The sequence below is a fragment of the Argopecten irradians genome, chromosome 10 (genome assembly GCF_041381155.1).
Source record: "Argopecten irradians isolate NY chromosome 10, Ai_NY, whole genome shotgun sequence".
Lineage (NCBI taxonomy): Eukaryota > Metazoa > Mollusca > Bivalvia > Pectinida > Pectinidae > Argopecten > Argopecten irradians.
Genome location: NC_091143.1, coordinates 5,084,203 through 5,100,068, shown reverse-complemented (window position 1 = coordinate 5,100,068; position 15,866 = coordinate 5,084,203). Strand labels below are relative to the sequence as shown.

At 35.5% G+C, this 15,866-nt stretch overlaps 1 protein-coding gene across 1 annotated transcript in view; it reads right to left on the bottom strand.

Moving 5' to 3' along the window:
• The window catches only part of LOC138332962 (ubiquitin-like modifier-activating enzyme 6), a 57,709-nt gene extending 42,016 nt beyond the window's left edge, over positions 1 to 15,693 (bottom strand). Inside the window, exons 1-16 of the mRNA XM_069281031.1 lie at positions 15,629 to 15,693; positions 12,237 to 12,304; positions 11,887 to 11,981; positions 11,656 to 11,684; positions 11,349 to 11,443; positions 10,244 to 10,355; positions 9,587 to 9,667; positions 9,110 to 9,232; positions 7,688 to 7,811; positions 5,955 to 6,064; positions 3,660 to 3,722; positions 3,258 to 3,337; positions 2,648 to 2,714; positions 1,956 to 2,102; positions 750 to 817; positions 332 to 410 (exon numbers count right to left, since the gene is read on the bottom strand). Coding sequence (XP_069137132.1) covers positions 332 to 410; positions 750 to 817; positions 1,956 to 2,102; positions 2,648 to 2,714; positions 3,258 to 3,337; positions 3,660 to 3,722; positions 5,955 to 6,064; positions 7,688 to 7,811; positions 9,110 to 9,232; positions 9,587 to 9,667; positions 10,244 to 10,355; positions 11,349 to 11,443; positions 11,656 to 11,684; positions 11,887 to 11,981; positions 12,237 to 12,283 — 1,320 coding nt within the window. The 5' untranslated portion in view covers positions 12,284 to 12,304; positions 15,629 to 15,693. The remainder of the gene's footprint in view (positions 1 to 331; positions 411 to 749; positions 818 to 1,955; positions 2,103 to 2,647; positions 2,715 to 3,257; positions 3,338 to 3,659; positions 3,723 to 5,954; positions 6,065 to 7,687; positions 7,812 to 9,109; positions 9,233 to 9,586; positions 9,668 to 10,243; positions 10,356 to 11,348; positions 11,444 to 11,655; positions 11,685 to 11,886; positions 11,982 to 12,236; positions 12,305 to 15,628) is intronic.
• Between the last annotated feature and the right edge of the window lie 173 nt (positions 15,694 to 15,866).

The following is a 15,866-nucleotide window of genomic DNA, read 5'->3' as shown; positions in this document are numbered from 1 at the left end:
TCAGCACCCCTCAAACAACATTGACTAGGGTTACACAAAGCCTTAAGCACCCCTCAAACAACATTGACTAGGGTTACACAAAGCCTTCAGCACCCCTCAAACAACATTGACTAGGGTTACACAAAGCCTTCAGCACCCCTCAAACAACATTGTCTAGGGTTACACAGTGACTGTTTTACAGGACTACTTGAGTTAAAACTTTACTTCATGAATCTGTCCAGTAATTTGTTACTTTCAGATGACATACAATTAAATGTCACTTTTTCAACAGTACTGACTTCCACTAGAAGTATACTGAACCAAACAACCCTAACTTTCCCTATGGACTCACCATAAACAGTCTGGTATTTGCTAGCTGACAACATTTTGTTTCCCCAATACAGATTCTCAGAGCATCATACCGGTCACCTCTGTACAGATAAAAAAAAAGCCAGTCATAAACAAACAGTTTGATGATATATTTTTTTTTTTTTTATACAAGTGTGAGGTTAATAAGCTTAAACTTAAAATTGAATAGCAATGAATATTTCTTTAGAACTGTTTTGCAAAATATGAAGTATACCCCAAACATACCTCTGAATATTTGTCTAGAATAAACTGACTGTAAATAAATAATCATTACAAGTGTATGTGATGGGTTACAGTTAATGAGATTTGGGTGTTTTGATTAAAATACAATGTACATTATGGAAAACACATACTATATGAAACTGGATTATATCAACATTTTGTATGTGAACAATGATTACCTTGGCTGGAATCCTGCTGGATTATTGATGTCAGCCTTACTAACAACATCAGCGGCATCCAGGTATAGCTATAACAGACCACATACATACTGTTAATCTCTCTAAAAACGTCCATACTTTATATATAACAAACCGAAGTCTTCTAATAATTATACACATCTCCAGCAAGTGAGTAAACAGTAAAGACAAACATACATGGATGGTAGAAGACCTTTTTTATACAATTAGATTTTAACAGAAACTTAATGGTATAAGATTACAGTATTAAATCTGCTGTAGAAATCAGTACCATGCCTTCATTAAGAAATCCTTTCCTATTTGTTACCTATTGACATTACACAGGGCGTGGCTACTTACTGCCTGGTGAACGGTCACTACACGGGCTTCCAGATCCCAAAACTGTGGATAAAGTACAATTTACCATTGATTAGTCCCAAGGGCCACCTTCCTGTAATTGATGACGCCACAAAACTCATGTCAAATAATGACATCATAATCACCAGATGATGGGACTAAAAGACGGCAAATTGTACTTAACCAACATTGTTTTGTGATCTCAAAACCCCCTATTGAATGAGTACTATATTCCTAATGAACTCACCCATTGGTTGAGGGGAGTAAGGAGTCCTATATTACTAATGAACTCACCAATTGGTTGAGGGGAGTAAGGAGTCCTGAGTACTATATTCCTAATGAACTCACCCATTGGTTGAGGGGAGTAAGGAGTCCTATATTCCTAATGAACTCACCAATTGGTTGAGGGGAGTAAGGAGTCCTATATTCCTAATGAACTCACCCATTGGTTGAGGGGTGTAAGAAGTCCTATATTCCTAATGAACTCACCCATTGGTTGAGGGGAGTAAGGAGTCCTATATTCCTAATGAACTCACCCATTGGTTGAGGGGTGTAAAGAGTCCTATATTCCTAATGAACTCACCTAGTAAGAAGTCCTATATTCCTAATGAACTCACCCATTGGTTGAGGGGTGTAAGAAGTCCTATATTCCTAATGAACTCACCCATTGGTTGAGGGGAGTAAGGAGTCCTATATTCCTAATGAACTCACCCATTGGTTGAGGGGTGTAAGAAGTCCTATATTCCTAATGAACTCACCCATTGGTTGAGGGGTGTAAGGAGTCCTATATTCCTAATGAACTCACCCATTGGTTGAGGGGTGTAAAGAGTCCTATATTCCTAATGAACTCACCCATTGGTTGAGAGGGGTAAACTTCCCCGTTAGTGCTTTCAGTCCTTCCTGAGCTACAAAGCCACCAATGGCAGCACAAAGAGGAGCGAAACATCCACGTGATGTGAAGGACAACAAGCGCACCAAATCCTCATCTAAAGACTCCACCTAGTGGAAAAGAAAGTTTGCCTTCTGAGGACAGAAATCTCAACCTGTGAGGAAATGATGGACTTGTCAGCCCAAGATTTGGCAGTCTCTCACACAAGGGTTTAGACATACTGCAGGAAATCAATGTATCCATCACTAATTCAAATATTAATTTTTCACAAATAATTGCATTAAAACATAATTTCAAATTGTTAATGCACTGAACAGTCCTTGATCAGGAATTAATGCATTTCCAAATATGTTTAATACATTGACGTATCCCCTAAATTACAGCTGAACAATCCTTCCATCTTAACCTCATAGGAGTGAATGATTACTTTTTTTTCTTTTAATCTGTTCAGTTTCTGGCCCCGATTTCTTGAAACAAACATAAGTCAAAAACTGACTTAAGTCATAAATTTTCATATAAGTTACATAAGGAAAAAAACTTAAGTTTTGACTTAAGTCTGCATTTTTAGTTTTGAGAAATCGGGGCCTGGTGTATTTACTGGAATATCTCGCATAAATGCATCTGATATTATTCGACCTTGTGGTAGATATCTCACCTTATTACTTAGGCTATTGTTGATTTCATTTGCAAGTGACACAACTCTAGCTGCATCTCTCTGGCACCTGGAAGGTAAAACAATACTACTGTTTTATACTTTTATCATAATTAAGTTGACAGTTACATGTATATCCAGAAATCTCTGTTTTGTTTTAGGAAGCCACAACTTTATGACTCTTGGTGTCCAACTTCAATTCTATATAATTATCTTAAATGAGTCTCAAAAGGAAAGTAATATCCTCCACCATGTGTAAAGCATAGAAAGCAATCTTTATTCGATGGCGTTGGATGTAATCAATATACCTATGTAAAATCCTTTCAGCTGAATCTGGTAGCAACTTTGATCACTTACCACATAGCCATTTATTTTTGTGGAAATGATATTTTCGTTATTTTGTAGAACATGTCTATGATCGCCAAAATTTGGTTTCCAAGTTATTGAAAAATAGTCTAATCATAAATACCCTGAAAGCCAGATCATGACAATTTAAAACCACTAGAATTCAATTTTATAGTTTTAAGGAAATATTTTGACCAGATTCACAGTATCAACACCAATTTTTTATTTGGAAATGTATACTAGAATTTTTATGGTACACTTTACATACCAGACATTTGGCAGCTGTCCATTATTTTCCTGCCAATATTGATGTAGAGCTAACATTCCCAGATGTAGATTTGAGGGAGCCTGGTAAAATCAAAACATTAGTTTTATCATGGATTGAATTTTAAAAGCCATATCAATATCAAACACTATATGCATAGCAACAAGATTATATGAATTACCCCGATACACTTTTTTTAATTAACTCTTTGATTTTGAAATCAGCCTTTGAGAGTATAATTACCCAAAAGATCTTTATTAAATATTCTTGAACATACATTGTTCAAAATATTCAGCAAGCAAAGATTTGATAAAACTCTATTAGATTTAATCTACATCCAATTTGACATTTATACAGACACAACCGAAAATGATTTTTGAGAACAAGCTGGGTAGTTTTACCTACAGAAAACTTAGACAGATCAGGAATAAGCAGAGCTGGATCCTTTAGCTGCGACTCCAAACTTTTCTGTAATAGAAAATTTACTGAATTACCATTAGACTAGTCTTTTGTATATATCTTTGTAATACCAACAATAATACAAATGCTAGTCCTGTTATATTAATAAAAAAAACAAATAAACCAAAAATATCAGCTGCTTCAAATCCACAAACTTGATTAAATACAAATGTATCTGGAAAATGCAGCATCTCAATCATTTTGTTTGAAGTACAAACAAATAGAAACAGTGAATAACTGAATGTTTCTTTTTCATTTCGCATTTTTTAAAATTTCTTTTTATCTATATGATGTACTTACAAAGGAGAATTTCTTTGAGTCCTTGATTGTATGTACTTACAAAGGAGAATTTCTGTGATGCCTTGACTATATGTACTTACAAAGGAGAATTTCTGTGAGTCCTTGACTATATGTACTTACAAAGGAGAATTTCTGTGAGTCCTTGACTATATGTACTTACAAAGGAGAATTTCTTTGAGTCCTTGACTATATGTACTTACAAAAGAGAATTTCTGTGATGACTTGACTATATGTACTTACAAAGGAGAATTTCTGTGATGCCTTGACTATATGTACTTACAAAAGAGAATTTCTGTGATGACTTGACTATATGTACTTACAAAGGAGAATTTCTGCGAGTCCTTGACTATATGTACTTACAAAAGAGAATTTCTGTGAGTCCTTGACTATATGTACTTACAAAAGAGAATTTCTGTGAGTCCTTGACTATATGTACTTACAAAAGAGAATTTCTGTGAGTCCTTGACTATATGTACTTACTAAAGAGAATTTCTGTGAGTCCTTGACTATATGTACTTACAAAAGAGAATTTCTGTGAGTCCTTGACTGTCCTTGACTATATGTACTTACAAAAGAGAATTTCTGTGATGACTTGACTATATGTACTTACAAAGGGGAATTTCTGTGAGTCCTTGACTATATCTTCTAACAAAAGAGAATTTCTGTGAGTCCTTGACTATATGTACTTACAAAAGTGAATTTATGTGATGCCTTGACTATATGTACTTACAAAAGAGAATTTCTGTGAGTCCTTGACTATATGTACTTACAAAAGAGAATTTCTGTGAGTCCTTGACTATATGTACTTACAAAAGAGAATTTCTGTGAGTCCTTGACTATATGTACTAACAAAGAAGAATTTCTGTGAGTCCTTGACTATATGTACTAACAAAGAAGAATTTCTGTGATGCCTTGACTATATGTACTTACAAAGGAGAATTTCTGTGAGTCCTTGACTATATGTACTTACAAAGGAGAATTTCTGTGAGTCCTTGACTATATGTACTTACAAAGGAGAATTTCTTTGAGTCCTTGACTATATGTACTTACAAAAGAGAATTTCTGTGATGACTTGACTATATGTACTTACAAAAGAGAATTTCTGCGAGTCCTTGACTATATGTACTTACAAAAGAGAATTTCTGTGAGTCCTTGACTATATGTACTTACAAAAGAGAATTTCTGTGAGTCCTTGACTATATGTACTTACAAAAGAGAATTTCTGTGAGTCCTTGACTATATGTACTTACTAAAGAGAATTTCTGTGAGTCCTTGACTATATGTACTTACAAAAGAGAATTTCTGTGAGTCCTTGACTGTCCTTGACTATATGTACTTACAAAAGAGAATTTCTGTGAGTCCTTGACTATATGTACTTACAAAGGGGAATTTCTGTGAGTCCTTGACTATATCTTCTAACAAAAGAGAATTTCTGTGAGTCCTTGACTATATGTACTTACAAAAGTGAATTTATGTGATGCCTTGACTATATGTACTTACAAAAGAGAATTTCTGTGATGCCTTGACTATATGTACTTACAAAAGAGAATTTCTGTGAGTCCTTGACTATATGTACTTACAAAAGAGAATTTCTGTGAGTCCTTGACTATATGTACTTAACAAAAGAGAATTTCTGTGAGTCCTTGACTATATGTACTTACAAAAGTGAATTTCTGTGAGTCCTTGACTATATGTACTTACAAAAGAGAATTTCTGCGAGTCCTTGACTATATGTACTTACAAAAGAGAATTTCTGTGAGTCCTTGACTATATGTACTAACAAAGAAGAATTTCTGTGAGTCCTTGACTATATGTACTAACAAAGAAGAATTTCTGTGAGTCCTTGACTATATGTACTTACAAAAGTGAATTTCTGTGAGTCCTTGACTATATGTACTTACAAAAGAGAATTTCTGTGAGTCCTTGACTATATATACTTACAAAAGAGAATTTCTGGGATGCCTTGACTTGGGTTAGGATACCTCCATGTTCATATGGTGTGAAGACTTCTCCACTGGTATCACAGATTGCAAATGTTGATGGAGATAAAACTGGAAACATCAGAATCACAAAATCCAAATTATTCATATACTTTATCTCCATTTCATACAATATGATTGTCTGATAGTTTTAATCTTTAAAATCCCTTTCAAAAACTCCAGTTTATTGACACACAAGAAAACTGTTGATGAAATTCTGGTCACCATAATCACTTACAATAAGCATCATTTCTGAAGGGCTAACAGAAAATGTTGATTTTGAGATACCAATATGATATGGGTACAATTTACCGTTGATTAGTCTCATCGTCGGTAATTGGGACATCATATTTTGATTTGTTTTTTTTAATGTCACTATCATCAGAAGATGGGACTAATCAACAGTAAATCATACTTTTCTCCCCAAGTCATTTTGGTATCACGAAACCTCCATATCATAAAAGCACACCTACTCATTATGATACTAGATTATTATATATTATGGTTGATAAACATCAAAGAAATTACATCTAGTACTAAAAGGAGGATGTCAAAATCATAGGTAATTAAAGTGTTGTGGAAAATCTAATCTTGTGCCACATCATACTAATATATCTTTCTGTCTAAAAGTATTTTTTGTAGATAAGGTTTTAACGTTCCTTATAGAGACACTTGAATGGATGACTGCCTCAAGGACATTACTGGTCTCTAGTTTTTATCCAGGTACTCCAACTTTGCTGCACCACCTAACCCTGACACATCCTTAAATGACTCTGGATGTTATAAGGACATGAAACCAATCAAACCAAATGACTGATACATACTTTACAGGGTTTAAACCAAATGACTGATACATACTTTACAGGGTTTAAACCAAATGACTGATACGTACTTTACAGGGTTTAAACCAAATGACTGATACATACTTTACAGGGTTTAAACCAAATGACTGATACATACTTTACAGGGTTTAAACCAAATGACTGATACATACTTTACAGGGTTTAAACCAAATGACTGATACATACTTTACAGGGTTTAAACCAAATGACTGATACATACTTTACAGGGTTTAAACCAAATGACTGATACATACTTTACAGGGTTTAAACCAAATGACTGATACGTACTTTACAGGGTTTAAACCAAATGACTGATACGTACTTTACAGGGTTTAAACCAAATGAGTGATACATACTTTACAGGGTTTAAACCAAATGACTGATACATACTTTACAGGGTTTAAACCAAATGACTGATACATACTTTACAGGGTTTAAACCAAATGACTGATACGTACTTTACAGGGTTTAAACCAAATGACTGATTACATACTTTACAGGGTTTAAACCAAATGACTGATACGTACTTTACAGGGTTTAAACCAAATGACTGATACATACTTTACAGGGTTTAAACCAAATGACTGATACATACTTTACAGGGTTTAAACCAAATGACTGATACATACTTTACAGGGTTTAAACCAAATGACTGATACATACTTTACAGGGTTTGAACATGACTAGAATCCACTTCTTGTCATTATCTGACTTAAAACCCACCTCTTTAATACCATCTTTGAGTAGGGCGAGAGCTTGTAAAAGCCAATATGGTATATTCTATATACTTGTATTGATGTTTATCGAGGAGTGTTATGTTCTTATGGAACACAGTGTGAGAAACAGGACTGACCTTTAACCTTGCATGTCATTCCATTTAGTGCCGTCATTCCATTAAGCTCCCTGAAGGTAACCATGTCACCGGTCTCAAGTCCGTGGAATTTATCTTTCAGACAGGTGACTACTCCGGGGTTACCCTGTCAATTAACAATAATTACAGCCTAATTAGAGGACACCTTGTTCAGAAAATAATATATAGTAATTGTTAAGAAATTGTAATACCATACAGTATTTGATCCAACAAGCACCTAGACAGTTAAACAAATGGAAGATGAAGGGGCCCGTTGTTAAATAAGGCTAGATTTCACAGAATTAGTGCACAAAGTAAGTCTTGAATCAAGTTACAAAAGAAATCAAATAAAGAAATCTTCACGATGATATGGGGGAGGGGCACTTGCAGACCTCAATATGGGAGAGGGGCACTTGCAGACCTCAATATGGGAGAGGGGCACTTACAGACCTCAATATGGGAGAGGGGCACTTACAGACCTCAATATGGGAGAGGGGCACTTACAGACCTCAATATGGGAGAGGGGCACTTGCAGACCTCAATATGGGAGAGGGGCACTTACAGACCTCAATATGGGAGAGGGGCACCTGCAGACCTCAATATGGGAGAGGGGCACTTACAGACCTCAATATGGGAGAGGGGCACTTACAGACCTCAATATGGGAGAGGGGCACTTACAGACCTCAATATGGGAGAGGGGCACTTACAGACCTCAATATGGGAGAGGGGCACTTGCAGACCTCAATATGGGAGAGGGGCACTTACAGACCTCAATATGGGAGAGGGGCACTTACAGACCTCAATATGGGAGAGGGGCACCTGCAGACCTCAATATGGGAGAGGGGCACCTGCAGACCTCAATATGGGAGAGGGGCACTTACAGACCTCAATATGGGAGAGGGGCACTTGCAGACCTCAATATGGGAGAGGGGCACTTACAGACCTCAATATGGGAGAGGGGCACTTACAGACCTCAATATGGGAGAGGGGCACCTGCAGACCTCAATATGGGAGAGGGGCACCTGCAGACCTCAATATGGGAGAGGGGCACCTGCAGACCTCAATATGGGAGAGGGGCACTTGCAGACCTCAATATGGGAGAGGGGCACATACAGGGGCGGGGGTACTTATTGGGTCAAATACATTACACTGTTGACCCTCCTGATCTGGTTGGTTAGATATCACAGTACACTTACGTGAGTATATGTATAATGAATCATAACAGTCGGTATAAATACTTTTGTATTTGTTGTAAACTAAATCAAGTTTTAACTTATAATACAAGTATTAATAATATAATACAATATACATGTAATATAATATAATATTAATTCAGTGCTAAACATATTTTCAATGTAGTACATTTCATTATTTAAACAGTTCTGAATTTAGAATGGCCACATTTGTAACGTAATGATATCATACCTTTGTAACATTTTCTATAAATGTATCTCTCATTTCTTCTCCATTGACATCCATCACTTCGAAATCATCCCCAAAATCACAGAACACACCGCTCACAATTCCATAGACGTCAGCACTGATAAACTAGAAAGACAACCTTATATGTATTAGGAATATTAGACACTTCATCATCCAATTGAAGAATCACATGCTGTGTGACGTCATTTTTAATTCGAATTACAGTTAGTCCTTTCAACAATGAAGTTATTCAATAGAAGTGTGACAAGCTCAGGTCACACAGACATCCAAATATGACATTTTATGGGATATATCCGATGCTGTCCAATTATTTCATTGGTAACAGAGTGTGATAAAGATTAAAATCATCTGTGTGTGGGTTTGTTTCCAATTTGCTGGGAGAAGTATTTTTAATCACATTAATAATTTGGACTTTTGTGAAAAGAACATAAAGAACATTTGAGTAGACTCGACACTTACTTGAATAGGAGGTGACTGGGTTCTGCATAGCTGGTTTATTTTGAGCTGTAGTTGTAGAGGCACCTCGGTCAATATCACACACTGGAAAGGAAACAAACAACAGTTATTCATTACTCAACAAGAGATCCCAGTTGGCACCAACCAAAGATTGATCTATGTTTGACAAATGAAAGAGGGATCTTTTCTCTGCTTTTCAAATTTAAAACTATCAAAATCCAAGATGATGGTCGGCAATCTTGCTGACCGATCGGTCCCAAAATGCAATAGGCAGAACTAGCTGAGAAATAGCTGTAACACTTACTTTGACTAACAAAATCCAAGGTGGCGACCATTTTATTAGCCGATCAGTCCTAAATTGCAATATGCACAACTTAACTTAATTGCAATCATTCAAGATGGCTGCCAGTAAACCTTGTTGTATTTCCTATCCTAATGATAATAAAACAAGTAGAAATAAAAGAGAGCCTTAGATAGAAATTAAAGAGACATCTATTAAGTTCTTTCAGTGAAATAGCAATCACAAACTTCAAATTTGAATATTCGAGACAACCATCTGTCAGCCATATTGGTAACAGTCCCAAAATAATCAGAGCCAGTCATGCCAGCACTTTGACAGCCTGCTCATGTGACGTCAAAGGTGTGTGGAACAAAACTTACTTGATATTTGGTAATGTAGGATAGATCAGTGTTATTGTCCAGTCCAGTGGTCAGGCTGTTGATACTAACATATGGATTTAACTCTGCTAGTCTTCCTTCACTTGCTGCAGCTCTATAAAGGAAAAATAAATGTGGGGAAATGGCTCACATACTAGGTTAGGCCATACAGTTCAAATAAGCCAAAACTAAAAGAATGTGAATTAATGTGCTTGCTGACCCAGATGGAAGTGTATGATGGGTCTATATGTGGGAGAAAACCAGAGTACCTAGTAAGAAAATCCATATTGTAAAGCAATTTGAATTGTTTCTTCAGTTATTGGCACTAGCACCTCTTCCTCTATAACTACCCCTCATTATTTATATATATGAAGGCATCAAAATAAAATCATCAAATCAGATACAACTAAATTTGACATAAACTTAACAATTAAGGCTGCAATTTTAGAAAATCTTATTTAGTAATTCGTCTATTATAATGTCACCTTTAACAACAGTTTTTTGTGCCCTGGGCATTCTTATATTGAAAATGTCACTTCATCTTTTCCCAGGGAATCATGATATATAGCCTGTTCTATCACAATTTTAGGTAGTTAACCTATTCCATTCCTCCTGTATTGTAGTTGACCTGCCTCTTTCCTGTACTACTTTTTCTCTCATACCTACACGTGAAATACTGGCTGGTCAAGGCCAATACACTCATGTTGCCTGAGGTTGTATTGCATGGCTACCCATGCAATAAAGCCTTGTGACGTCACAGTGTCAACAAAATTACTGTTTTCTACATACAATTTCAGCAATTTTTTTCCGAAACTAAGCTGGATTAACTTTAAAAGATACAAACAACGGGAATTGCGTTGAAAATATCACGCATTATCATTTATGGCAAATCGATTTGCAGACGCATTTTCTTCAAATTTATTTCAAAATGGCGGAAAATCATAGTAGTAAAATTGCAATAAAACGTCGAGGTATGAGAGAAAAATGCTCGGCAAGCCTCGAGTTTTACAACATTTTATGACCCTCGAGTAGAATATCCCTATCCTTCATATCCACACATGAAAGAGTCATATAATCTATACCCTTTCCTTGCACTTAGCACTAATACCTGTTCTTTCCTTGCACTACATCTTCCTCTGTCAGGAAGAACTGTACGCCCAGGTCACTCACTGTAGCCATTTTATCGTCTTGTATTGTCAATGACTACAATAAAAGCACAATTAATTTCAATACCTTATGTCCACGTATAACTTAATTCATTTGTAAAGAATTTACCTTCTAGGTATTAAGATTGGAAAAGTTTAAATAAAACAAGCAAATGCAGTATTGTACATTTTAACTTTTTTTTAATTTCAATGAAACTCGTAAACTGACCATTTTATATGCTGCTATTAAGTTTTCCATGCACTATTTACCTTGATCCCAGCCAATACAATATTCTTTGCTGAAAAATATAAAAGAGTTCATTGCATTACATTGCAATATTTACCAATAAAAAAATATCTTGTCTTTGGCTCACCAAAAGTTGCATTCTTCTGTATATGTATATTCCATAAATGCTTCTGACATCAAAGTTTTTCAATGATTCTGAATCTATGTACATTAGTATTTTTGGGAGAAAAGTTGATAATACATAAAATACTTACCAATCTCTATACCTAGTCCTCCCATACCATAGACTAGCATTGAAGAATTAGCCATCCTCTTCATAGCACTATCACCAAGCACATACCGCTGACGGCTGTATAAGTTCAAATATTACTTTAAAACCTATAGACCCTAAAAAGTGTTATTTAAGAATAAACAAAATGCCAAATTAAGAACTGTAAGATTATACTGTCATTGTCATCTATACATATTGACATCTACCATTAAACTAAAATATCCTTTTACTTTGTATGTTTGTATATGATACAACAATTAAATCAATCATATATATATTGAATTAATTTTTAAATGCCTAAACACACAGTTAAATATTATTTGGTTTATTTACCTGTATAAAGAGTCATCTATTTCAACTTCTGCAGCCATGCTGACCATCTAGTGTGTCTTCTTCAAGACCTGAAATATAACCACTCATTCTCAGTCAATATCATTCAACATTATATATACATGTCTGGTATATGTGATTATAGTAAAAATATTTATTATAAAAATGTCTAATTGTATTCCCCTCAGCCTGGTGGTCCCCACAGGGGCCTCCTTGTCGGTGTTTCTATATAACTTTTGGTCTACAGCAGACTGAGCTGTACTCACCTGTCTTGACCAATCGATATCACTTTAATCACTCTTATATCCCTAATCCCTGATAGGCAAATTTTTGTATCAGCTAGCAAGTTTAAACATCAGTGTTAATTATTCGATAGTACCCGTAGCGTGATGTCACATGATTTTGTTTTGTTCCTGTCTTACCTGTACATGTGTGTTTGTAATATCTGTGACGTAATGTGGTGTTTAACGACTAATAGTTTTCATTGGACAAGACTGGATCACAGACACTGCGTGCTCTGTGCTTCTTTATTTCCTGCTTCTACTCCCCTTCTTTTATTTCCTATCTATCGCTCCCGGCACTTCTCGTCAGACTGTCAGAGTAGCATCATGTATGTCACGGATTGACCAATTCGTCATAACTTCATAATTTTATTCATACTTTTCTGGTATCCCCGACACCTTATGTAGGGTGGGTACAGTATTGTATATTTAATATTTAAATAATTTATATCTACTTTAATGGACCTAATTATTAACTATAACAGTCTGCGACTTTAAGCAGTAGTTTGATGCCCATGACAAGTAATTTTACAGCTAGACTAGTGCCAATTGTAATGAACTAGTCTGATTGGACTAGTGGCTCCCCATTCGATTAATATCGTTACATGCTACATTTACAAGAGCGTTGTCGGTGGTCAATTGCATTTTTCAACACATTTTGAGTGCATTCTTCATACGATTATTTCAGTCCAGATCCATCATTTTGTGAGAATTTGTGTTCACGAAAGCATCCAGACTGCAATTTGGGTAAATAATTGTAAACTGATCATGACTGAATTTGAATTGCTGAAGCAAAACGGCTGTATATTTGATTTGGACTAGTGATTAAATAGTCAGACTAGTAAAATTTTGAGGTTTATTAGTCCAAATGACTTGCAGCGGAAAAAATAGCCTCACAGACTGCTATAATTAGCGTTAATATATTATTCCATTTATCTATAATATAAGCATTAGCTTAGTATTTCTCTCAGTATATCTTTTGGTCTGTAGTGATCAAATTCTTTTTATCGTAGAATGCTATGGTATTGGCGTTTCATTAGATATTATCATTTTCAACCACATTTATCTAGTCTGTCTGGTACGTGAGTAGTCAGTAATGTTTCATACATATGTGTATTGTAAGTGTTTAAGCTGGGTGAGTTCAAATGAGTCGTTGTGTGTATATACATGTGTTTATAAGTGCTATCTTTGTTTCAAGGAAATTTGTACCATCCAGACAAATAAACAAAAGTCAGAACCAGAACTATTGTCAGACTTGTCACAGCGAAGAGATCGAACCCTAGCTTTACCAAATCAAGACGTTACATTCCTATGATGCCTAGCGTTCAAAATTAACGCCTGTCCGCCTGCCTGTGACCGACAATTTTATAGATGGGCAGACAATTTTTACCATGTAGCTGCATGGTCCTTTGACCGGCAACTTTTGGTCCAGATATAAGATATACAAAGCAAAAATGGCAGTAGAATATTGTAGAAAGGTCGAAGATCAAACTGTCCAAAACAAATTTTCGTAATATTTTGGTTTTCAGTCAACTTTGTGGAGAACCTACGATACTAATCCAGATATGCAGTTATATTTTGTTGGTAAAACTATTACTTTGCTAGTAATTATATATATATATAAACTACAAGGATGAATTGTAACTTTGTAAGGACCAGTAACTTTCAGTCAGGACCAGAAACTTTTAGGGTCAGTCAGTCATTAGGACCAACAGGGAAAAATCTTTAAGGGTGAACACTGATGATGCCTCGATCCATTCAAATTATCTTTGACTTAATCACTTAACTATAGTCGATTGAATTTTGAATCCATTAATTCTTCTTCTTCTTATAAGAAACACAAATCCATCGATGCCGATGATTATATTGTGCGGATTGGCAGAGGCGTTGATTGTGGAAAAAAAAAAAGAGTGAAGTTATTTACAGTGATCGTGAAGGTGCATGTTATTTTTTTTTATTATTTTCTTTTAGTGACAGTTATAAGATAAAAATATGATAGAAATTTTAGGGAGTGGGGTTTAGATCTTCAAGTTTCTGTTTTTAGGATATGTGACTTGAAGACCTCTAGTGTAGTGCTTTGTACTGTAGCCACCGGTAGGATGTTCCATTGTTTAATTGTGTGTGGAAAAAAAGAGTGTTTGAATATGTCCTTGGTGGCAGCTATATGTCTATATGTGAATGGGTGTGATTGTCTCGTCCTGAAGTCTGTCAGATTGAGAATTTGACTATAGTTTATTGCCACATGATGGTGTATGATTTTATAAAATAAAATTAAACGTGTTCTTGTTCTGCGTGTTTGTAGTGAGGTCCAGTTGAGGTTTTCCATCATGTCTTGTACTGAACTTGTGTTGTGGTATCTGCTTGTTGTATAGCGTGCTGCTCTGCGTTGTGTTTTTTCGATTTGCATGATTTGATTTGTCTGGTGGGGGTCCCATACGGAGGAGCAGTACTCCAGTTTGGGTCTGACTATGGCTTTGTATGCATGTTCTTTTATATGTTGTGAGTTTATCTGTAGGTTTCGTTTCAAGAATCCTAGTGTCTTGTTAGCATTGGCTGTTATGTTGTTGATGTGCGTGTCCCATCGTAAGTTATTTTGTATTGTGATTCCTAGATATTTGCAAGATGTTACTTGTTGTAATTTGTGGTCATGGAGTTTATATGTATAATTGGTCTTTGTGCGTTTGTTTGAGATGCTAAGGACGTTACACTTGTCCGGGTGGAAGGACATTAACCAATCTTCCTCCCACCTACCTGCTGCGTTTAGGTTTTAGGTGACTTTTTGTAATAGTTTATTATTAATTTGGTTGGCTTAAATAAGGAAGCGTTACTGACCAGAGGTAAATAGCAAGACCTCATATAATGTAATTGGTAAACTGTGAATATCGGAAATAGCCTAAAGTTACGTATACTGTTCATGACTTCTCTAAATCGGTTCAGTTAGGCCTAACGTTAGTTACTGACATACCAGCTCCAAATCGACAACTTTGTTAAAATGCAGAATTATCCAACAAACGCTTTTCTACGAAATATGGTTAATCAATGTTTGAATTGTTATTTTTTTCTGTTACTACACCTGTCTAATTTTACAGTCGCTATTCCCCGAACCATGCTTACTTGCTTATTTTTCTTCGATTTCGGATTTCACCACAGGATAACCGGAAATGAAGAGCTGTTCGAGATATCCAATCAAAAATGTCCTTACAAAATCAGATAGTAATATGCAGAGCAGAATCGGCCTTAAAATCCGACAAAGCAAAATAATAATGACACGCTAATCTTACATAGAGCATATTTAATCTATAACGTTATATCACTGAAAATAGTTTTAAGTCTTTAGAAAGAATGGAGATAG